Source organism: Chaetomium fimeti (assembly GCF_033439085.1).
Source record: "Chaetomium fimeti strain CBS 168.71 chromosome Unknown B0H64scaffold_5, whole genome shotgun sequence".
NCBI classification, from domain to species: Eukaryota; Fungi; Ascomycota; class Sordariomycetes; order Sordariales; family Chaetomiaceae; genus Chaetomium; species Chaetomium fimeti.
In genome coordinates this window covers 1,714,809-1,737,502 of record NW_026944333.1, presented here as the reverse complement: position 1 = coordinate 1,737,502, position 22,694 = coordinate 1,714,809, and the positions used below count along the sequence as shown (strand labels likewise).

The following is a 22,694-nucleotide window of genomic DNA, read 5'->3' as shown; positions in this document are numbered from 1 at the left end:
CTTCATCCAGTTCAAATCTCGGCAAGATGGAGTGCCATTATGTTCCCCTTGATGCCTTTGATGGTAAGCACTTACACTCTTGTGACCCCCGGCCATACTCAACGCCCCGATCCCGTCTGGGTGCTCGGCGGAGTAGCAAAAGCGGAACTAACCACAACCCACGGGGTTCACAGCAAATTCTCCCCGGGTCTTACCAGTCCCAGCCGGCTTCCCCGTCATGAGGATCGTCTTGGACAGCGACAGCGGCAGCGGCAGTTCTCTACCTTCCGAGCCACAACGCCCGCCGGAAAGCCTGACTCTCCCTTCAAAGTTTTCTCTGACCGACAACGAAAACCTGGTCGTCTTGGGCAAACCTATAAAGTTAGTCATTTCCAGCAGTGAGGTCAGCGCCCAACTTAGGCTCTACTCTACTATTTTCTATTCTTGCAAATCGATCGCTGACCAGGTTTCCTTTTTCACCACAGGATGGAGAACGACAAGATCACGCGCGCCGCTGAGGCGTTCACTTCGGCGACAAAACTTAACGAGGCCGGCAAGTCCGGCGACGACCGCGAGGTCGTCAACACGACCACTACCGCCGGCAACCCCGCCAACCCCGCCAGCAAAAAGAACAAGAAGAAGTCGGCCAAACAGGCAGCTTCTTCTTCAGCGGTCGGCGAAAGCGCCACTACGGTCAAGTCGGAAGACGGGGCAAAGAGTCCTGCGGCGGTCACCCGCGAGATGTGGTATGCGTTTCAGCTTCCTCGACTTTTGCCACCATTTCACTCGCCCTTCCTTCCCTGAGGTGTTTCACTCATCTACCAGCGCACCTTCCCAATCCTGACCCCCAGGCTCCTCTTACCAGACGGCTCGGGGAGATCCCCCCAACGAAGAAACATGGACTAACACATACCCGCAGGTCCCAAATGCGGGCGCTGCTGGAAGGTAGCGATGATTCGGCCAACAGCACGGCAAATCGCGCCCTTTTCAAAGAGATGTTCGCCCGGGCTTCCGAACATGCGGCGCACAGCGCAAAGGCTGGCGCCCGCCCCGGACCCGTCTGCGGGAATCCGGTAAGTGGGCTTCCTCTTCCTCAACGTTCCCTACCATCACTTCCGGCAGAGAGCCAGCGACTGACGAGTTTCCCTCAGGTCTGTGGCGCATTCGGCCACACCCTTGCGGTTTGTCCCGTCCCCACCAGCGAGGAGGGCGACATGGCTGGTTGCTTCTTTTGTAACGTGGTGAACCACGATGCAGACGATTGGTAAGTGCTTTGCTCTCGTGATTTCGAAGCCCTCAACCAGGCCTAGGGCTTGCAGAAGACGTACTGACCCCGTTTCTCTCATTAGTCCGATGATGGAGTGGGTTTCGCCAGCCACGCTGGTCACCCACCTCATCACGAACCGCGCCGGGATGCCGCCTTGGGACACGCGGGTTGATTGGGTGGCCCTCGCCATCGGGGAGTGGGACTTGTTGTGCTTCACACAACTGCCCCTCACCCGTGCATTCGTCAGGGAGGAGTACATACCCGGAAAGCGCTGGACGGAAGTGAAGGGCGTCTCTCCCATCACCGACCCCCTTTTCGAGGACGCCGACCACAAGTTACTCAAGTCCCTCGCCAGGCCCAAGCGCGACGACACCAAATGTAGCTGCCCGCTCATGGAGGCATCCCGAACTCTCTGCTACTGCGAGAACGGCTGCCTCGACGGCCTCGAACATACCGTCTTCAAGAACAAGCTCATCCGCAAGTATATCGCCGAGGTGAAACTCGAGTACAAGGTCACGGGCGGAACGTTGGCCGACCGCGAGCGCCATCTTGCCGTGAGTCAGGCTCAGATGGCCAAGAGGATGCCCAAGAAAGTGACCAAAGAGCGCAAGGGCCGACGCGCCATGAAGAAGGACGCCATGGCCGCCGCCGCTGCCGAGGAGGAGCTTGCCAACCCCAGCGAAACGAAGAACGTCCCGGCCGAGAAAAATGACCAGGTCGAGAAGGAAGATGATCCCCCTTCGGACGAGAAAAACCAAACAGACCTCTCCCAGCGGTTCATTGAACTTGCCGACGCGGTCACCGGTGTTATCAACAACCTTGAGAAAGGGATTAAGGCATGCCACAGCGCTCCTCTCCAAGCCTGAACTCCATCTCAACAGCCCACTGTCATTTATCACGAGATGCGCGACATTGCCCCTTATTCATCTCGGTACGTCAATTTTGCTCACTCTTATTTCAACGCCGGCTTTTCGAATTCACAACTGCACCTTATTCTAGCGCGTTAGTACCGGTCACCCGTCATAGAATGTTCTCTCCCAACATATCACCATTGGCTCTAATGAAAGTCCCGAGACGTTACGATTCCAATATTCGAGGCTAGGCGTAATACTCGCGGCTTTCAAAAAGCCTCAAGCCACGCCGCATCCCCTTTCCCTCTCACACCTTTTCACACAGCACCATTTTCAGCTCGACTACCAGGCTCACACAAACCCTGGAGTCTAATGAGTTATGACAACGCCCTTCCATCACAATTTGGCGTTTCAGGTTGGTGTTTTTCCCTTTCGGTCACTGTCACAGTAGACAACCCGGTTAAGGATTGGCCCTCGGGAACGGTTTACGCTGCTACAAGTTGCATAGCCTGGGATATGTCCCGCGGGAGAAATTTCACGGAGGTATTGGTGTTTGGGATGTATTACGACTGGGCTATGAGAAACTTGCTGCCTTTTCGCGCGTTTTTCTCCTCCTGTCTAATGTAGAGGATTACCAATGGCTTATTTGACCGGTGTTGAAATGCGTGATATCCTCTTGTATTACTTCCTAGTGACCATCGTATAGCCTTAGTAAGTATTTCCACGAAGAGTGATTCGGCAAGGACATGGTGAAGGGGACGCGATTCACAGGGGATTGTCACTATTATACAGTGCATTCTCAATCTTCCTGTCAAGCTCTTCTCATGTCTTCGTAACTTGTATTGGTCTTCGAGATCGTTATGGAAACTCTCGGTTAGATATGTGCATGTTGTCTGCTTGGGTTAAGCGCTTTACTGAGTATATAAGGAGTTGAACTCAGAGATGGTCAAAGGCGGAACACAATTAGACTCCTCGAAACACACCGTAAACCAATTATCAATTTGCGCCCCCCCCCCCCCCCCCCCCCCCCCCCCGCCAATAAACCTGGTGGCAGGGAACAGGAGTGCGTTACAGAGAACGGCGACGGGTGTCTCCCCAAAAACGGAACGACAATCCCAACACGGAGTACGGGCCGCCACAATGAATTCCATCTCTTGGATGCGCAAAAGCATTAACCAGGCCGGAGGGGGGGACTCTCGCCGCACGGGAGCATTATCACAAAACTGTACAATATTAGCGTCAAGTCCAGCAAACAAATAGATCCTGTTGAGCCATTGAGCCATTGATACACACAACTAGAGGCGAAGCTAGTAGCGTAGATGAATATCTTAACGGCTTCTCAGGGTCAGATAGCCGACGACCAGACTTCCCAGGGTAAACAAAGTACTGGTTATCGCGAATCCACTCTGGATATCTCCCCTCCAAATGAACCACCCGATGCCGAGACCTAGACTCAATATGACCACCACAACAAAAATAAAGTAGATTGACCTCCAGTGCCATCCCTCCTCGAAGTATAACCCCCACCCAAGCATAAATTCGTCGTGCCCCGCCGCGAGGGGTCCACGCAGGCGTTTGGGCAGCTGGTTGAAGATCATTTTCTGCTCGTCGAGAACGCATTCTGGGCTCTTGAAGAAATGCATCAGATAGTTGTCTCCGAGGACGGGCACCTTTGTAGGCTTGGTCTCTGGCGCGGGTCCGCAGCAATATTCCCTACATGTGATAAGGTCGGGGGTAGGTAAGCAGACACAGTCCGGAAGATGACAGGTCTTGTCGTGTAGATGGATCTGGACAAGGGAGCTGAAGTCGACCTCGAACTAGAGTAGTGATTATTAGCCGTGCAACGTCTGGCGCAGGCGGGGGAAAACCTACTCTTGTCAAATGTAGCTTTGAGACATGTCGCAAAGTGAACCGGGACAAGATGCTTCTCTGGCTCCGGTACACCTCATTCAGAAGTTTGCCTAGTTCTCTGTCTTTGTATTCACGGGATATGCATTCTTGGTGAAGTTTGGTCCCCGTCTCGCCACTATGCATACAGCAGAGAAGATGTCGCATGTAGTCCTTGGATGTCCCCAAGTTACCAGCTTGTTGTGTGCCAGTGCTGGCTTGGTGTGTGCTGGCTTGGTGTGTGATAGCCCGGTGTGGTCCATTGTGGGAGGGAAGCTCAATAGCGTCATTAGCTCTCCCTCGGCGCAACGAATGGGTCATTATCCTTATCGGGTTGCCCAAGGCGGACAATATACCCGTAGCACTCCAGGTATATTCGTGGCTGGGCTGAGAATCGCCATTGTTTGCAGTTCGAAGTTCAGTTTCTAAATCCTGTAACGAGCCTGGTTCCAATTCGGTAAAGTCATCATAGAGGCTGGTACCACATTTCTATATGTTATTTGTCAGTGAACAAGAACGTCAAATTACCTACCTAGGTAGGTAGAGAGCAATGCACGTACACATTTCCATCGGACACGGCCCTTTCCAGGAGGAACGGGAGGTTCCCAGGAAGGAAGTGGGAGAAAGCCGAATAGGTAGTCGACAAAATCGGGAAGTGACGTCGCAAACCCTTCAACCGGAACTCCTTGTGCAGATGAGTTAGGCTCCAACGCAATCTGTGAAGCTTTGGGTGGAGTTTCGGGTGAAGTTTCGGGTGAAGTTTCGGGCTCGATTGAATGCATTGCGTCCAACTTCGCCGCGGATTGTTCTTCTGGTTCTTTGAGTTTAGGTGTAACAAAATTCCTGAGTCCTGTTCTCAAGTGGCTAATGGGGTCTCCAGAACTCAAGAACTCCTTGACCTCGTTTAGAGCTGTCATAATGCTTGCTTCGTCACTGTCTCGTCCCGAAGAGGCCTCGGAAAGTCGATCGGGTTCTCCCTGCTCGAGTTCGGGTTGAGTCTCCACTGCGACTTCAGGGCCAGCGTCATCGGACCCAGAACCATGCCCACGAAGCTGTGACTTGATGTATTTATCGAGCACCTGACGCTTTCCTATAGCCTCGTCCTGACCTTCCATCTCCATCATCGACGCAGGAGAGGATCTTGGAGCTTGTGGCTCAAAATGCCGACGAACTCTTTCGGATATGAATGACGCGTTGTATCTCAGAAGCTTGGCAGTTTCCCGATATATCTTGACATTGGCGATTGCAAGAACCTCAGTGGAATATTCCGTTAGCAATCTTCGAAAGTTCCTCTCGAGCCTATCACCGCCAATAGCAGGGTCCTTGATGGCGGCAACGAATAAAGGCCGAAGTTCCGCATCAGCCAGAAAGAATGTGACCATCTCGGCCTTCGCAGACCCAACTTCCTCCAATGAGAGTCTGGAAATCACCGATTCCGCTGGCGAAGGGTTGGAGAAGATGGATTCAGCATAGCTTCCGTTGGTGAATGAAGCATGGTCAGAGTCCGCGATACTATTGCTAGGCATCGCTCTGGAAGCAGAGCTTGGGTTAGTGAACGAAGCAGGGTCGGAGTCCCCAACCCTAAACTCTGCAATACTGTCGTTGGGCATAGCTCTGTGCACAACGCTCTTCTCGAGTTCCCCACCTTGCGCGGGAGCACTGGCATCGTGATCGAGGAGCTGCTGTGCCACCACTTCACGTGCAGGGACAGAAGCGGCCTCTAGCGCGTTGTCATAAATATCGTCCAGCCCCATATCACCCTCGTGGGGAGGCGATGGGATAAACGGATGTGTTTGTCCCTCCGACTCATCTCCAGGTCTCGACGGGTGGCTCACGAATCGATCTGCTGCGAGACCTGAAGCCTGTCCTGCATCGATATAGATGGGTGAGAGAGGGCTTAGGGGTTTGCCCTTCGCGAAAAGGCCAACTACCGGTTCGGGCCCCGTACCAGGATCATATTCGGAAGAATCTGGGCTTGCCGAGGTGGCGTCCGACATGTTTGGTGATTCCGCAACGAGGATGGCGTCGTCTTGGAGAGTTGTTATCGTAGAGTTGATGGGCGGTGTGATACCTGTTGTTGGGGGAAGCACACGGTTAGTACTCTGGCTATGTATATAAAATCCAGCAGATATTATTTGATGCAGGTGGGGGTTGGGCGACCGACTGTCTTTCCACGCCCGTGTCCCGTAAAACGCGTCTCGGCGCTGCCACCTGCTCCGGATTCTTTCCATTTCATGGACGAGTTCTTGGGCGGTGGATCTATCCTTCTGCTTAGGTTGGAGCATCATTTTCTCGATCATTTCCAGTATTTCGCCGATCACTTCCACACAGTCATCGTGATTCTTGAGCGTCGCAAGCTGCTTCCCGACATTGTCCTTGATCTCTGCGGACTTTGGGTCGGACTCTGATATCTTCCAGAAGATATCCGACTCAAACCCGTAGTGATCCCTCGACAGACGTTCGGTTGCGAAGGCTTCCACGCCGCCGTGGCCCTGGAAGAGCCACACCATGTGCTCTAACAGCACGCAACCAAGGCTGAAAATGTCGGACCGGGGCGAGAGCACACCTCCTTCTAGGTCATACTCGGGGGCTGCATACGTGGCCGTTTTCGGCACGTTCGGGGACGCCTTAGACCTGCTATTCCTGCTGTGCAACCGGCCCAGGCCAAAGTCGGCCAGCACAAGCTTGAACCCGGGGCCATTGATGTCGTCGAAGAAGAGGAAGTTGCCCGGTTTGATGTCGCCATGCCGCCCATACCGATTGGAGTCGGTCCTTTTGGACAGGATGGATTGGCGGTCGTTGTGCAGGCACTGGAGGGCCTTGATTAGACGGTAGAACTCCTCAACCATCCAGTCCGTTTGCGCCGGATCCCGTGGAGAAAACTTTCCGTCCTGCTGTTTCCAGAACTCATCCAGGTTCCCGTCGGCCCAGGGGAACAAGAGGTAGTACGTGGGGTGATTCGACTTCGAGTCGTGGATTTCAAACGAAGCTAGAAGTTGGATGGCGTTGCTCCTCGTTTCCGTATCGCCCGGCCCCGGGACGTGATTCGCGCGGTTCTCGGCGAAAATCAGAGAACGCACTTCCAAGTCGAACTCTGTCCGCGCGGACTCGCCGTTTTCTTTGAGCTTCTTCAACGCAAAGAAGCTGTCTTGGGTCTGCCGAGACTCGATTAGCATAGTTCGGAACAACGAAGTCGTCTTCGTGGAAACATACCCCGGAGCCTTGGAAGTTCCGGTCGCCGGGATGTATTTTGACTTTGAGGACGTCACCAAACCCGCCGCTGTGGTGCGCATGTGGTTCTGACGAGTCCGACACCACCACCATGGGAAGGGGGCCGCCGCCGCGCATAACATAATGTCGATGCAAGCGCTCCGGACCTTCCCCCCACACAATGTAAGGCACCATGAGAGTTTGGGACCAGCGCACAAAATGCTTCCGCCACTGTTTCTGACGGGGCCGTCTGTGGTTTATAAACGGGTGGGCATGTTGATGGAACCGGCAGATGAGCTGACCGTCGGGGCCGGAAAGGAGGGGGAGACAGTCGTCATTCATCCCTTCGTCCATGTGTCTCTTGATCTCATCCACGGTATCAAGCCCCTTTCCGGCCTGGACCCCGATCAGCGTAGCCAGTAACTTCCGGCAGGGTTTGGGGGCTCCGGGGCTTGAATCCTTCCCGTAGTAAATGTCGCCGGCTACCTGGATGCGCTCTTTGGGGCTGATGTTTTCGTAACACGGGAGTTGGTTGACGACTTGCGCGATCACTTCAGGGGTGATGATCGCCTCGAAGGACTCGCGGGGGATGAAGCAGTCCTCCTCGGGTTGTGGGTCGAAGATGACCTGGGCTTCATCCAATTGATCCCCGACGGCGGTGATGACGTTGTCTGTTGTTTCTCCGACCCTGATGTCTCTGCGTCCTTGACCAAGACGGATGCGGTAATAGGCTTCTCCCCGGTCGTCAAGCTTTTCAACCCGTTTGACATCATCCATCACGAAACCACTTATTGCTAGCGGAGTAGTGGTTTGCGACCGAGGGAGGCCGGGCGCCATCATCGTTGCGGCCATGTTCGATACCAGTAGAGCTGAGAATCTCCCGAGAAACGACTCGGACTTTTCAAGATCATAATTGGGAAAACCCGACGATACATGTATCGTAATTATGTCACCGGGCAGAATGGGGTATCTCATGCGCAATCAAGAGGGAAACCGTGCCTTTGATTGCGTCTCGCAAGTTTGAGAGGAGAGACACGTCGAATTCGGTGGGGGGGTTCAGAAAAAAAAAGAGTGAGCGAGCATGGGGCGAGGCTCTGCTGTTAGCTCGTATTTTTCCTTTGTTTTGGGTTCCTGGCTGCTGTGTGACTTCAGTTCGCGGAACGTTCACTGGCCACGGTTTTACAGAGCTCTGCTGCGGTTTGCTGACTGGCAGCGAGCCTCAACCCCTCACTTGGCGCCCAGAAGAGAATACCGGTGTGCATGGGTGAGCGTGGTTGCGAGGGATAGGTCGGGGCAACCCGGCAAGTTACCCCTCTGGCTTCAAGGCCACTCGTGTTGAACTTGCGGTTGATTACCTATAGGTACCTCGCAATCTTCCCTAAGTGGCGCAGTCGGCTCCGCACACTCTCCCAACCAAGGCGTTTCCTGTCAACGAGGCATTATCAGCTGGCAAAGACACAGTAAATACTCCGGTACCTCCATAAGGTACCTCGGTACCTAAAGTTAGCGTGGGCATATTTACCTCGGACGCTCCCCGTCCTTGTCACAAAAGCTGTGCACATCACTAAGCCCTTCAATTCGACCGGTATCGCGGTCAGTGGTATGTCACCAACACAAGCCCCTGAGCCAACCCAAAAGATGAGAGTCGGAGGTCACGAGGGATGGGGCGGTTGGACCTGTGTCCACAAGATCCGGACCTCCCTCCGCCTTCTTGCGTCCATAGCTTGTTTGACCCAGACTACTTGGTATTGGACCTCTCTGACAAAAGACAGGCCGGCCCCATGAACACGTCAACATTCACAACCTCGACGGCACAACCCTTCTCGGGTAGTCGCTATCCTTCTCCTATTCCAGGTGTTGAATGGATAAGCGATGACACTGTTGTGGTCTCTACCAGCAGGGTAACATCTGCCGCGTTGAATCAGTACCTCGAGTCAAACTACCCAGGCCGATATACCGTCCAAGTAGGTCTTCCCCATATTTGCAACCCACCTTTGCCCCACCGTGCCACAGTGGTTAACAAAACAAAATCACCCTTGTGCTGAAGTTGAGGAGGGACCTTTTCAAAATCACCATTCGCCCAGTAGCGAACGGATGACACAAAATTAGTGTGGCGGGAGCTTTCCTTGGAGGCTCGCCACCGACCGACATGGCGTCATGGCCCACTGCTGTCCGGGACCGGTTAGGAGGGCGCAAAGACAGCGACACGGTTTACGTTGGTCAATTTGGGACCATGACGGGACGGAAAATTACTTGATATAATAGACTACCCAAGTCCTAACGGTTGCATGCAAATGTTGTCGTGTGTTATAATTATAGAGGGCCTGCTATATTCTTACATACCTAATCTCCTATCTATATTAGGTACCTAGGCTCGCTGGGTAGCATTGTCTATTAGTTTTCCTTCGCTGTTGCCCAACCTTGTCATTAACAGACAGATTTCCAGTCTTGGGGTGCTATGTTACTAGCCTACCTATGTACCTAGGTAGGTACCTACCTACCTACATGTCACGGTGAGCGACGACGTGTGGTTTGGAAGAGTTCAGGCCGTTCAGCCATCAAGACAATAACAAATCCCCTTGGCGGGTAGTTGGATTGCCTTTTTTTTGGATGGTTCAACAAGATGATGTGTTGAGGAATCTTCGCAACCCCGGAATAATTAGAAGTTGGTTGAGACTAGACACAATGAGGGAGGGAACAGCACATGCAACCCTGCAGCACCGCCCCACGAGCGGCGACATCACTGCACCTTCAGTCGCAAGAAACCCCATTGTCTTATACGAACTCTCTTGCGGGGGTGGGGGGGGGGGGGGGGGGGCGGTGGTTCTATATTACCTAGGTAGATAGGTAGATAGCATTATCATACCCGGTTCTGTCCAGTCATATGTCCAATGACTCCATTCGGATCTGCGACAACCATTCCAGGGCTTCACCGACAAGGTATGTCGACCCTGTTATGAGAGTCCAGAGTGCGTCCCGGCCCCATCGCTCTGTGACCATCCCTGTCGCCTCCGCGAGAGAAGAAGCACACCGTATTTCTGTCAACGGCTGCATGGTCTGCCAAGTTCCCGCATGTCCCTCAGCCACAGGGTCGTACACCTCGAGACCTAATTATCCGTCAGAGCAGACAAGAAGGATCAATGCCGGGTCGACATACCATAACGCTTATACGGCGAGAGAATGACTAGATCAAACCGAAAGTCGTGCTGCTCGCAAAATCGGGCGATGGTAACGATGAGCGCGAAAGTGTCACGGGCAGATTCGTGACCGAAAATGAGTGCTGTCCGTGGCTCCGGGCGGGTGTGGCATGACCGGACTTCGGATTTAAACCATTCCAATGCGACGGGAAGGCTGAGAGAGTTGTGCGCCACATCCAGAGCCCAGTGATGAGTGCCTCTTTGTATTCTTTGGAACCGTCCAGGCCAGTCACACTGACTTGTGCCGATCCTGATATCATCTGCACTCAACTTCTCGTTGTATGTGTCAAGATAGGCGTTGGCTAGGCGAATACCCAGCGACGCATTCTGTTTCTGGGCGGGCAGACGCAATCTGGGATGCTCAGGTAGGTATGCGAATGTATCCACAAACTGGAGCGGGCAGTCCAGTTTGGCAGCCTCCTCCTCGAGGACTTCCCTCGCCACGGTTTCTTGTTGGATGACAGAATACGCCCGCTGTCCGGGCTTCATAATGCCGCTCTTGTGCCACGTTATGCTTCGAATGGTATCCCCGAGGAGGTCAGCATGGTCTAGCCCTATTGTCGTGAACCCACATGCTACGGGCCGCTCGAAAATGTTTGTTGCGTCTTTCCGTCCGCCGGCGTGGACCTCGTAGATTACCACGTCGACGGCCTCTTTTTTGAACGCATGCATAGAAGTCAAAGCTAAGAGCTGTAAATATCCGGGCATGAACTCATCATTGGCAGCCTTCTTGTGCAATGTGTTCCACACGTCGAAGAAGTAGCCTGCGAAAACCTGTTCTGAGAGGGGCTCAAAGTTGATTCTGATCCTTTCCCGCTCAGTGATCAGGTGTGGCGACGTGTACAGGCCAACCTTGACAGGACGTGAAAGACGATGGAAATGCGCGCGTATGAGCGAGTCCGTAAAGGCAGCTGTGCTACCTTTGCCCTTCGTGCCGGTTATGTGTATGATGTTGAAGCTGCTGGTCTGTCGAGCTAGTTAGAACATGATTGTTAACCGGGTACATTATCCAACCTCATGACCCAGCTCTAAGAGCCACTCTCGCATGCCCATATTGTTCGGTCGACTCCTTCGCGAGCGCCCAGGATTCTGCTTCCTGAGCCATGGCCTGGAACGAGAACGAAGTAGTTCAACTGCGTCCTACGCTAAGTGTCAAAACGGATGACTGTAAAATAAAGCAAACCCAAGACTAACCTGGTACGTGTTGGACATCGCAAGAATACTACTATGTGTCCACCTCAGAATGACAGGAATCCCCGGTGTTCGATGTGGTCAGGCAGATAGGCCCCTCGCGTCAGGCGGCATAAGTTTATTTCATGGATAAATTACCCATCATTGAGAGGGTAGGAGGAGTATGCTTTTGACGTCGTAGAGGGCGAATTCCCTCACTTTAGCTGTCTCCCACGTCTGTTGGATACATGTAGATAGGTATCCACGAAGCCCGCCGCCGCAATATAGCGCATGTGAATGGCAGGGGCGGTGGTAAATGGGCAGCCAGTCTCAGGCTCCGGGATCGGATTTGTCTGGCGGGGAGCCCTTGTGGCTTGCAGTCGCAGCGTCGTGTTGATGTCTCGGCTGTTCCCTCGGGCCGGAACAAGATGCCGCTGCACATGTCCTAGTCCGGTTATATCAGCCAGCGATCGGTTGTAGGACCGACACTTTGGGTGCCCGAAGCCGGTCCGGGACAATTTGGTAAGGTTCACCCGCCTTTGGTTGCCGTTTCCGAGTAAGAGCCTCTGGGGCGCTGCTAATTACGCCCTTTCTAACCCGAAACCCAACTTGGGATTCGGCATGTTAAATCTCCAACGACGTATACTGTGGTTGAATATCGACACAACTACCATTCCCGTTCATATTAGGTACCTTTGTGGTGGGCGTGCCGGCCAAACTTGGGCAGGCATGGTCCCGGTGACCCTTAACTCACCGTAACCCTCCAACGCACAACTCCTTCTTCTCCCCTTTTCTTATGTCTTATATACCCGTTCAGGATCACCCAATGGCCCATTTGGCCGGCACTGGAATATGTGATTCTGTTCCATAACTTCCATTCCTCTTGGTCCCGAGGACACGGTACACCCTTGACGAGTGTTTAGCCCGGTACGTACTTCGTAGGTAAGTGAGATGCTCAACGTAACTCATTGATCGAAATTAAACCTGTTGGTTCCAACGACTAATTGCAGCTTGGCTTGAGTGTGCCACTTACCTTGCCCACAATTCAAAGAGAGAGAAGTGCCAAGTCTCTTGGCAACAGGATGGTGTTGCTGACACGGACCATCGTGAGATGGGTCAACCTGCGGGCTCCTCGTCACTCAAACATCCCCTCAGCGGTGAGCAAACCCCAACTCGTTGTTCGGCATATGACTCACGCGGTGAAGAAGCCTCGCATCCCGAATTCACAGCTTCCTACGCGCGAGATGGTGGTGTGGTGTGCTTGCCTTGGTTAGCGTGTCCGGATTGATATCCGGATTGATAATTGCAAGGAGGCATCGGGCAAATTTTCGCCGTTCGATGTGGGGCATTGCGGCATCCAAACGGAAGGCGGACGATTTATGATGGTGGATTTGAAATCCTCGGGATTGTGCAGTTATGGATCCATGAGTATCGGCCTTTTCATTCCCGGTTTTAGGCCAGCTGTTCCGAATATAAGAGAGGTCATCCCTAAATCGCATCAACAGTCAAACCAAGGGCGAAGACAACTTGGACTTCAACAACCATCTCAACCAAACCCATTCAACCACCCCTTTCAACATTCCATCAACCCCTTCCCACCACCACCACCACCACCACCACCACCACCACCACCACACCAACAAGATGGGCTCCCTCCCCGAAGCCACCTCGCGGCTCTTCCAGCCGCTGCAACTCACCCCCGACATCCGCCTGACGCACCGCATGGCCATGGCGCCGCTGACGCGCTTCCGCGCCTCGGACGAGTACGTGCCGCAGCCGCTGGCCGCGACCTACTACGCGCAGCGCGCCGCCTCCCAGCCGGGCACCCTGCTGGTGTCGGAGGGGACCTTCATCTCGCCCGCCGCGGGCGGGTTCGCCAACGTGCCCGGCGTGTACAACGCGGAGCAGGTGGCCGGCTGGCGGCGGGTTACCGATGCGGTGCACGCCCGCGGGGGGTATATCTTTTGTCAGCTGTGGTCGCTGGGGCGGGCGGCGGACGCGGCGGTGGCGGCGAGGGAGGGGTTTGCGGTGCACAGCTCGAGCGCGGTGCCGATGCCCGAGCCCGAGGGCTCGCCCGTGCCGGTGGCTATGACGGTGGAGGAGATCAAGGCGCGGGTGGCTGAGTATGCGGCCGCGGCGCGGTGCGCGATCGAGGCCGGGTTTGATGGCGTCGAGATTCATGGTTCGAACGGGTACCTCATCGATCAGTTTATCCAGGACGTGTGCAACCAGCGGACGGACGAGTACGGTGGGAGCATCGAGAACCGGTCCCGGCTTGCCGTCGAGGTGGTGCAGGCTGTGGTGGACGCGGTTGGGGCGCAGAAGACGGCGATCCGGCTGAGCCCGTGGGCCACGTTTCAGGGGATGCGGATGAAGGACCCCGTGCCGCAGTTCGAGGACGTCATTCGGAAAATCAACGGGTTTGGACTGGCGTATTTGCATCTGGTGCAGAGACGGGTTGAGAGCAGCGCCACCGAGTCGGTCACCGTGGATGGGGAGAGCCTGGACTTTGCGGTGAAGCTGTGGAATGGGCCGCTGCTGATTGCTGGCTCCCTCACGCCGACGAATGCGAGGGACCTGGTGGATGGCCAGTTCAAGGACAGGGACGTGATCGCTACTTTTGGGCGGTACTACATCTCCACGCCAGACCTGCCATTCAGGATCAAGGAGGGTATCGAGCTGAACCCATACGACCGCAGCACCTTTTATACCCCCAAGTCGCCGGTTGGGTACATCGACCAGCCGTTTAGCAAGGAGTTTGAGGCGTTGCAGGGGAGACAGGAAGTAAATTAGAGTTGGGGGTGGGCGCTGGTTGGTATTAGACAATGATAGAGTACATGTATACACGGTGAGAATATCCTTGTATTTGACAACATCCAGTCATATTTGAAACCCACGTCGATGTTGATGCTCATCATGGCTTTGTATGAGACCTATCACCATAACGTCCTTCCTCCCGAGTCGAAGCGCCGCGCACGTTAGTGGGTATCCTTCAAGCCTGGTCGTTGAAGTTCTCGAACCCCTGGGCCCTCGAGAGGTCGGCAACGCTAAGGCCGCCGTCGTCAAAAGGGGCTGTCAGCGACTGCGCAGAATTCGCGTTCTGGACATCAGCCCCGTCGACGGCGGGGGTCGACGGCGGGAACAATACCCCGGAGCTCCGGGGTGGCCGGGAGGTTCGCGTCGTTACAAATCGCTGGGACGTCCTGGGCGAAGGGGTTGAAGTTCTTCTCCGCGGCGACAAGGGCCGCCGCACCAGCAATGACCTCGGGATCGTTGCCAAGCGTGGCAACAATCTCATCAGCGAGCTCAAGCTACCAAAATTTTATTAACCATCGCGATTCGCACAAAGCCTTGTTGATGGGGTTATTTACCTGTGCGCAAGCGCTCGCACCGGCAAGAAGGACACCCGTAGTTTGGCCAGCGAGGGTACCAGCCGCGCCTGGGGGGCCAAAGTTACTAAGGCCCTGGATAATGCTCTGAACAGAGCCTTCCTGGCCGAAACGAGCTTGGCCGACAGCCGCAAAGGCGACGAGCACGATTAGGTTAGTTTGCATCATGATGAGTGCTGAAGAAACGAAGGCGTCCAGGCGGTCGTGGTGAATTAAATAATACTATGTAAACGGCAAGCCGTCTTGAAAAGATAGCGATCGAACCGGTCGGTCGGAGTAAAGACTGTGAAGGCAGTTTGAAGATGAGGTTGGCAACACAGTCGGAAGACGGAAGCTGGTTCGGCGCTGGAATTTATCATGACTGGCAAGATGAATTCTGGAGAAGAAGCCCTAGGCGACGGCATCGTCAAGAGAAACCGGCACAATGCGTGAAGCGATGCTGAGCCCTTCAAGGGTGGCGATCACACAGACGGGTGTGGCAGTAATTGGCTGGGGCCGGATGCGGCAACTGAGGTTGGACGGGACAGTCCGCAATTGGCGTTTGGGGTTCACCCTTTTCGAGCGGCCCCCACGGACCGAATGCCAGTGGTGCCGTATCCATCCCTTTGCCATGACGCCAAGTTCTTCATGGAACACCGCGCTGGGACAACCCGCCATGGAGGTAATCTTGGCTGATTCAGTCCCGCGTCAGTCGTGGTATACCCAACCGACGGAGCCCCCAACACCGATCTCAAACCACAAGGGATTACCCAGGGGATAGGTCGGTCTTATGCTTATGCCACTGGGGCATTCCGTGCGCCGCTGCTGGTGGGTTGGCTTAAACACTCAAGGGCGGAGCGTAACGACGACCTTGTGCTTCGACTTGGGGTTCTCCGGTCTCATGCGCGGCTCCTGTATAGTACCTACATATCCGGTATTGGGAACGGGTATGTCCATACCTGGAGTCCTACACTCTAGAGAACGATCGTTCCCGGGTTCCGAACAACCCCGCCAGGGTTTTTTTGGTATCACAGAGTCAACGAGCACACCGTGGATAGGTAGGTAGGTACCTGAGTGACATCAAAACAAAGTGGGACCTAACTACCTTAAGTGAAGTTGTCAACCACAGCTTGCTGCATGTCATAAATGCCCGCACGACATGAACTGAGGCTGAGCATGCTGGTGTTGCACTGCTGCAAAATAGTGGCATTGGGGGCCAAAAGCGCAGCGGCGCGGGGTTGACCAAAATCCACTACTCGAACGGCAGGTACAGCCTGCAATGACAGAAAATTTTCTGAGATGAATTGCGCGCAAACAGGAAGCGACTCCCCGTCTCCTCGGTGCCGCTCGAAGCGTGGTCCGAGTAATCTGGGAGAAACGGGGTTGTGCGGGACTGGTTTTGGGGGGGGGGGGGGGGGCTCCGTGTCCGTTGTGTTTACCTTCTACCATTGCCATTTTTGTCGTCTTCGTCTTCGGCCGCCGGTCTGTCGAGATGTATCCTCCCGGCCTAAACCATTGTTCTTTCGTTTGATGTCATTGGTGTTTGCCGATGCTTCGTCGCGCGTCAGGGCCGCTTTGTTCGCGACCTCGATTATCCCCGCAACTCAACCCACCATCATCCGAACCACTCGCGGTGGCTTTCGACTCGGCCATCTCAGCTCGTCTCATCTCCCCGGGACACCGCACCTCGCCAGGTCACCCTTACACTCGTCGAACCGGCCTTTATCATATTGGGTATTTTGTATTAACTAAAGTGATCTAATGCCCACTCGAGCTTGAGGGCGACAGCGGTTCAACGCGTGCCCCAGCAAACTCGGCCCAGCAACGCCAACCGAGGGAAGCAAGTGCCTAAGCAAGCATATGTACATGGAAGAGGTAAGTAATGCATCCCACCCCGAAACCCATCCTTCGTTCGCGGCCCCCCGCCGATCACCGTCGACCTCTTCCCTACCGAGGGAACGGTGTCGTGCCGGGCGCGATTCGTCGTAGCCTTGCCCGGCTCCCTGGCGTGTCTCCGGGCCCGCGGCCCGGCATGAACGTCTCTCATTAACAGAACCCCCGAGAACCCCCAACGCAAAACACCCTCCGGCTCCCAAAGATGCTAAAAAAACAACAAAAACGCACATCATGAGAACCACCCGGACTTCTTCTCCTGCTGTTTCGGCTCCGCTGCCTCTTCGCCTTTGTCAGACACCTCCTTCTCCTTTTCCTTCTCCTTGGCCGCTTCCTCGGTTTCCTTTTTTTTGCGCGCTGCCGCCTCCTCTTCCTCCTTCTTTTTCCGTGACGCCTCTTCTTCCTCCTTCTTCTTTTTCTCCGACGCCTCCTTCTGCTTCTTCTTCTTTTCTTCTTCGGCCTTTTTCTTCTCCTCAGCCTCTTCCTTTTCTCGCTGCTTCTGCTCGACGATCTTCTTCTTCTCCTCATCCGAGAGCTTCGAGAAGGCCTCGACGTTCTTGTCCCACTTGTGTACGCACTCGGGCTCCCAGTTGCACCTCTCCACCTCGCCATACGCAGGGTGGCTGTAGCGGGGGTGCCTGCTGGGCCAGTTGGACGCGTGGTAGTGGTGCTTGACGAGAGCCGCCCTGGCCTCGTGGTTTCCGGAGTGCGAGTGGCCCTGGCCAGCGGCAAATGCCTCGACTGTGAGGATGAGCACCCTGCTTACGACCTTCGACTCATCGAGATCGTGGAACAAATCCCAGTCGATCTTCGTCCTGGGGTCCTCCTTTTGCAGATCCATCTCGATCAAGATAGCCTCGGTAAAGGCCGACGGCCCGGTGCCGCTGATGATCTGGTCGAAATCCAGATCGACTTCCGAGAGCGAAACGCCTTGCTCCTTTGCGACGCCGTTGAGCCATGACATGATCTTCTCGATCAGCCTCATCATCACAGGCAGCTGCGGCTTGCACACGAAGGTCCACTGGCAGAAGGAGCGGGACTTGGGACCGAGAATCGGGTGGTCTTTCCAGTCTGGCTCGTCGATCTCGACGCCGATCACCATATCGATGTCCTTTTCGGCATATCTTTCCGGGATGAACTTGGACAGCGGCTTGAGCGCTTCCACGTCAATGTCGGCATACACGCCGCCCTCGGCGTACATGATCATGTATCGCAAAAGGTCAGCCTTGACGATGGCGGCCTTTACGTCGCGGTAGAAGTTGACGATATCAGGCCGGTTGAAGCCGTCGGGGCCGAAGTGGTATTCGACGTAACGCAGGTCATTGTCGTCGGTCAAGACCTCGTATCGGTAGTCGGGGTTCTTCGCAACCCATGACCGCGCGGTGTTGAGGTCGCGATCCTCGAATTTGAGCGGGTTCACCTTCCAAGTCTGCCAGATCTTCCTCGGAAACTCGCTCCGCACCTTGGCCACACTTGACCCCGACACGGCCCCACGACCGAGGGGCACCCGTCCGCTCGTCTGGAAGAGGTTGAGATTAAGATGAAGAGAATCAGGCAGACGGCAGCGATGTAGATGGGGAGGGCCCGTCGGAACTGTGTGGGCAGCCGGTTCCTGAATTGGGCCGTCGTGGCCGCCAGGGACGGAGTACCTAGCGGCGAGCCGAGCTTGGCAATCATGCCGGGCAAAGAGGTGCAAAAACCGTCAACCTCGTGAGTGATGTGCTGCCCAGAAGGAAAAAGCGAGTGGCATCAATTGATGAAGGCAATATGCTACAGACAACGGGCAAGAAACGAACGGCAGGAGGAGAAGAAAATTATGCCAGCAGTGTCAGGACGGAAAGGGGGTGAGGAGCGAACATCACTGATGAACCTGCCCCCGGCGCCGGGCCCCTAATCAACCAGGCCAGCGGCCCTTATCTTGTTTCCAGGATTGGCCTGCCAGCTGCGTTTTCCACCGGGAATCGCTGAGTGCGGCGAGGATCCCAGCCGCCCACCCAATCAACCCCGCGGGAAAAAAACTTCCTCAGCAAGGGCCTGCTGGCCATGGACGCTCGCGGTACGTGCCTTCATGTGGCAATGCTGATGCGAGACCAGCTCAACCAGGTGGAAATTTCGCAGCTGCCGTTCCCGGCCAATCGTACAGACCGGTTCCTTGTTGGGGAAAGAGGCAAATGAACGAGTGAGAGGGTCGGAATCGGGATTCCAAGCGAAAAAAGGGGCTTGCCCCACAGCGCTTCGCTCAACATCGCGATCGGATTGTCAAGAATCAGGCCCGCTGACTGAAATGATCGTCGGTACTTCGTATGGAGTGTGTCGCCGCACTGTGAACATGAAGGTACGGATACCTCCGGACACGACATTGCATGTAAAATAACGTTACTCTCCCTGGACAAGCCTCCATCTCCTTCTCCTGTTTCGAAAACGACAGTATCCAGCGCCCAAGCTCGAGACATGGAACCACGAGACATTCCGTCATTTTCCCATTCTGTTGGAAGCGGAATCATTCGCGGAATGAGATTGTAGCCAAGACCCAAGGCTTGGACGGGAGGCAAGCCACGCGTTCGTGTCTCTCGCGACTCATGGCGGGCTCCTGTTCGGAGACACAGCCGCAGTAACTCCCTTGTTCATCCTCTGCACTTGCATCTGGACATACCTTGTACATAAATCTCCGGAACGCGCGGTTCGGCCTGTTTCAAGGTGTTTGGGAGGCTCGAGAGGGTCATTCCACCGGCGCTGTTGCAACTTCATTCGCTCTCCCAATTTTGTTTTGCAAGGCTGGCGCCAATCGTTGCCCTTTTCTCAACAAGAAAACGGGACCCGGCACCCCACCACCGGCGTTGCCACGGCCCGCGCAGACTTCCGCCCGACGTTTGAAGGCCAAACCGCGAAGCATCGAGGAGCGTGAAGGCATTCGACAGACCGCCGGCAAACCTGAGGATTCGGATAGTTTTGTATGGCATGAGGCCATCGACCGAGTTCCCGCATTCACCATGAAATCCATCACATTTCGTGGGCTGCGGCAACTTTTCTGGCCCAGGGGCACCAATACCTCGGATGGTCCCCAACAACTACGGCCAACGGCCTACCTCGACGGTCTCAGAGGGTTCGCGGCATTCATGGTGTACATCCACCACCATGAACTATGGTCACACGGGATACAAGGCTCTTATCTATTCGAGCGGGCGTTTGGGGAGGGGGACAAGTTCTTCTTTGCGTGTTTTCCCATCGTTCGGAATTTCTTCACGGGCGGCCACATGGCGGTGGGCATCTTTTTCGTTATCTCGGGCTACGTCTTGTCGATGAAACCGCTATCCCTCATCCACGCCGGTGAGCACCTCAAGCTCTTTGACAGCCTCGCCTCCGCCTTCTTCCGCCGATGGTTTCGGCTCTACATCCCCGTTATCGTGACCACGTTCGTCTACGTCATGTCCTGGCACGTGTTCGGCATCTGGACCGCGCAAACGGAGGCCAAGGGCACGGTCGGCGAGGAACTCTGGAACTGGTATGTCGAGTTCAAGAACTTCAGCTTCCTCTTCAAAGAGGGTTGGCCGTGGATGAACGCCAACTCTCACCTCTGGTCCATCGCGTTAGAGATGCGTGGGTCCGTGGTGACCTATATGGCTTGCATGGCGCTGGCGCGGGCGACGCACAAGGCTCGCCTCCTCTGCCTATTCGGCCTCGTGGTTTACTTCCTCTACATCGTCGACGGCTACTACTGCGCGCTGTTCATGGCCGGCATGCTGCAGTGCGACCTGGACCTGCTCGCGAAGAAGGACGGCTACTTCCCTCGGTGGCTCCGCCGGCTGGAGCCGTACAAAACCTTCATCTACTACCACCTCTTCCTCATCGGCATGCTCCTCGGCGGCGTGCCGTCGCACACGGCAGAGATCGCGGACCTACGGGCGAGCAAGGGGTGGTACTACCTGTCCTTCCTCAAGCCGCAGGCCGTCTTCGATTACAAGTGGTTCTACCTCTTCCTGGCGGGCAACATGATCGTGGCGTGCATCCCGCGGATGCCGTGGCTGCGGCGCTTCTTCGAGTCGCGCTTCTGCCAGTTCCTCGGCCGCATCTCCTTCGCCCTCTACCTCGTCCACGGGCCGATCCTCGGCACCATCGGCGACCGCGTCTACTACGCCGTCGGCTGGGACCGCACCCCCTACGGCAGGCCCGACAACCCCATGGCCCACTGGGCCAACCTCTTCCCGCTGCCCCGCATCGGCCCGATGGGGCTCGAGCTCTCCTTCTTGCTGCCCAACCTCCTCTTCCTCCTGCCCCTGACGCTGTGGAGCGCCGACTTTGTCACCCGCATGGTCGACGAGCCCGCCGTCCGGTTTGCCGCCTGGCTGTACAAGAAAGTCCAGCAGGATGGGGAGCAGGAGCAGAAGCCCGTTGTTCTCGCGCCGTTGACGCGGGTGGATTGAACTTGGTGGGAAGTTAAGAGAGGGGGTTAATGGGAGGGGGGGGTTAAGAGAGGGGGTAAACGGAGGGGGGGTAAAGAGAGTGGGGGGATGTAACGATTTGATGTCTTTTCATTTTGTGCCGGGGTGTGTATGCCCCCTCGTGTTTCCGTTCTTGAGATGCGCAGGAGGCATCTAGTTTTTGCGGGTAATATACCTTAAATACAAGAGGGGGCCTGGATGTAAGATCAGGATCTGGGCCGAGGGTGATCCATGGGATGGGTCTCGGGCACGATCAGACTAATACTACGGCATAGATGAGGTCAAAAGCATCCATGAGTCTAGTTTGCATCAACTGATGAACGTGTTGACTTTTGCTTGGCGGGGCCAGCAGTTGGTTGGTTTCACCGAGGTTCAAATTGTCAAACATCATGGTCCTTCTAAACCGTTGAAAGTGGCTTAACGGTGAGACGGTTTAGCGCTATTGAAACGCCGTGTACGATGTACATACTGCAGACAAATTGCCCCTCACGTATCGCTTCACGAAGCTGTTTCAGCACCCACCTGAATTCGCCCCAAAATCCCCCTGGGCTGATGTTGTTCGCCGAATTCGCCACTGCGCAGCAGCAGTGCAGCCACAAAAACACTCGGAGCCACAGCACTGCCTTGCACATGCGACGCACCCGACGCACGCATCGCGCAGCAACGCATCCAAATCTTGGTTACCTAGACTCGACATGTCGGTATTGCCGCAAGCATGGAAGTCGCACACCTTGGCACGGCGCACATGCCACACCTTCCCCGGATTCCAGCCCTGTTTCCTGTGACCTTGCTTGGTTCAATCCAAAACAGGTCCCGAAACCGAAACCCCTCGAAAGCGTCACATTCCAAGCTTCCCGCCCGCATCCGGTCCGTTCTTCCCCAGGTGCCCCAGACCTGTCTGATCCCGTGCCGGCTGGCTGTGAGCAGTTGTTTGTGGAGGGATGGGGAATTCACGGTGGGGTGGTTTTGGTGGAGAGCCGAGGCTGGCGCTGAGGCCTGACGCGGGGACCGCTGCGCCGAGTCCTTGCGGTTCGCGTTCGATCGTCTTTTTTGCCTTTTCAACCCCCGGCGCTAGGACGGAATCGGCAGGCTGCCCCGGGACGCTTGGGCAACTTTCCATGGACCGTCTGGAGTCTGGGGAAGTCGCTTTCTTGTTTATTCTTGTTTTGCGTTGCGCGGGCGTTCGAAAAAAATAAAACTCAAATCTGTGGGACGAGGCACAGAGGGAAAGCAAAAGATACCGAACTATTTCTGGATTGGGCGGTGATGGATAAAAAAACAACGTCGCCTTGAAGACTTTTTTAGCATGTCTCGGGATCGGCAGTCCACTGCAGAATGCAGCGCCGGAAATGCGCGTGCTGACATGCTGACGCCATTCAAGCTTCCTTTTGTTTCGTGGTCCTAATTTCTCGTTGTCGCAGGATAACACTCAA

At 55.2% G+C, this 22,694-nt stretch overlaps 7 protein-coding genes across 7 annotated transcripts; 3 read left to right on the top strand and 4 right to left on the bottom strand.

The window, feature by feature from the left end:
* Positions 1–26: 26 nt before the first annotated feature.
* B0H64DRAFT_463102 (uncharacterized protein) lies at positions 27–2,112 on the top strand (the record flags this gene model as incomplete). The annotated part of the gene is made up of 6 exons (XM_062807579.1): positions 27–63; positions 174–360; positions 465–725; positions 899–1,052; positions 1,131–1,243; positions 1,329–2,112. 6 exons carry the CDS (start codon positions 27–29, stop codon positions 2,110–2,112), a joined length of 1,536 nt encoding a protein of 511 aa, XP_062657858.1.
* A 1,202-nt stretch (positions 2,113–3,314) lies between these two features.
* B0H64DRAFT_400441 (uncharacterized protein) lies at positions 3,315–8,428 on the bottom strand. The gene is made up of 4 exons (XM_062804067.1): positions 7,198–8,428; positions 4,545–7,139; positions 3,970–4,473; positions 3,315–3,914 (listed from the first exon to the last, which is right to left on the bottom strand). The coding sequence occupies exons 1-4, from the start codon at positions 8,167–8,169 to the stop codon at positions 3,426–3,428; spliced, it is 4,560 nt and encodes a 1,519-aa protein (XP_062657857.1). The 5' UTR covers positions 8,170–8,428; the 3' UTR covers positions 3,315–3,425.
* Positions 8,429–10,068: 1,640 nt separating this feature from the next.
* B0H64DRAFT_361750 (putative tetrahydrofolylpolyglutamate synthase) lies at positions 10,069–11,975 on the bottom strand. The gene is made up of 4 exons (XM_062801746.1): positions 11,586–11,975; positions 11,406–11,531; positions 10,352–11,357; positions 10,069–10,301 (listed from the first exon to the last, which is right to left on the bottom strand). Exons 1-4 carry the CDS (start codon positions 11,601–11,603, stop codon positions 10,075–10,077), a joined length of 1,377 nt encoding a protein of 458 aa, XP_062657856.1. The 5' UTR covers positions 11,604–11,975; the 3' UTR covers positions 10,069–10,074.
* Positions 11,976–12,687: 712 nt separating this feature from the next.
* B0H64DRAFT_425211 (uncharacterized protein) lies at positions 12,688–14,354 on the top strand (the record flags this gene model as incomplete). Its single annotated transcript, XM_062805676.1, has 3 exons — positions 12,688–12,718; positions 12,767–12,818; positions 13,225–14,354. The coding sequence occupies exons 2-3, from the start codon at positions 12,806–12,808 to the stop codon at positions 14,352–14,354; spliced, it is 1,143 nt and encodes a 380-aa protein (XP_062657855.1). The 5' UTR covers positions 12,688–12,718; positions 12,767–12,805.
* Positions 14,355–14,553: 199 nt separating this feature from the next.
* Positions 14,554–15,115, bottom strand: B0H64DRAFT_418272 (uncharacterized protein; the record flags this gene model as incomplete). Its single annotated transcript, XM_062805307.1, has 3 exons — positions 14,554–14,661; positions 14,696–14,872; positions 14,933–15,115. 3 exons carry the CDS (start codon positions 15,113–15,115, stop codon positions 14,554–14,556), a joined length of 468 nt encoding a protein of 155 aa, XP_062657854.1.
* Positions 15,116–17,054: 1,939 nt separating this feature from the next.
* On the bottom strand, positions 17,055–18,499 carry B0H64DRAFT_418271 (nucleotide-diphospho-sugar transferase; the record flags this gene model as incomplete). The annotated part of the gene is made up of 3 exons (XM_062805306.1): positions 17,055–17,291; positions 17,397–18,341; positions 18,383–18,499. 3 exons carry the CDS (start codon positions 18,497–18,499, stop codon positions 17,055–17,057), a joined length of 1,299 nt encoding a protein of 432 aa, XP_062657853.1.
* Positions 18,500–19,555: 1,056 nt separating this feature from the next.
* On the top strand, positions 19,556–21,291 carry B0H64DRAFT_184641 (acyltransferase family-domain-containing protein). Its single transcript, XM_062798984.1, has one exon. The coding sequence runs from the start codon at positions 19,813–19,815 to the stop codon at positions 21,241–21,243; it is 1,431 nt and encodes a 476-aa protein (XP_062657852.1). The 5' UTR covers positions 19,556–19,812; the 3' UTR covers positions 21,244–21,291.
* The last annotated feature ends 1,403 nt before the right edge of the window (positions 21,292–22,694 follow it).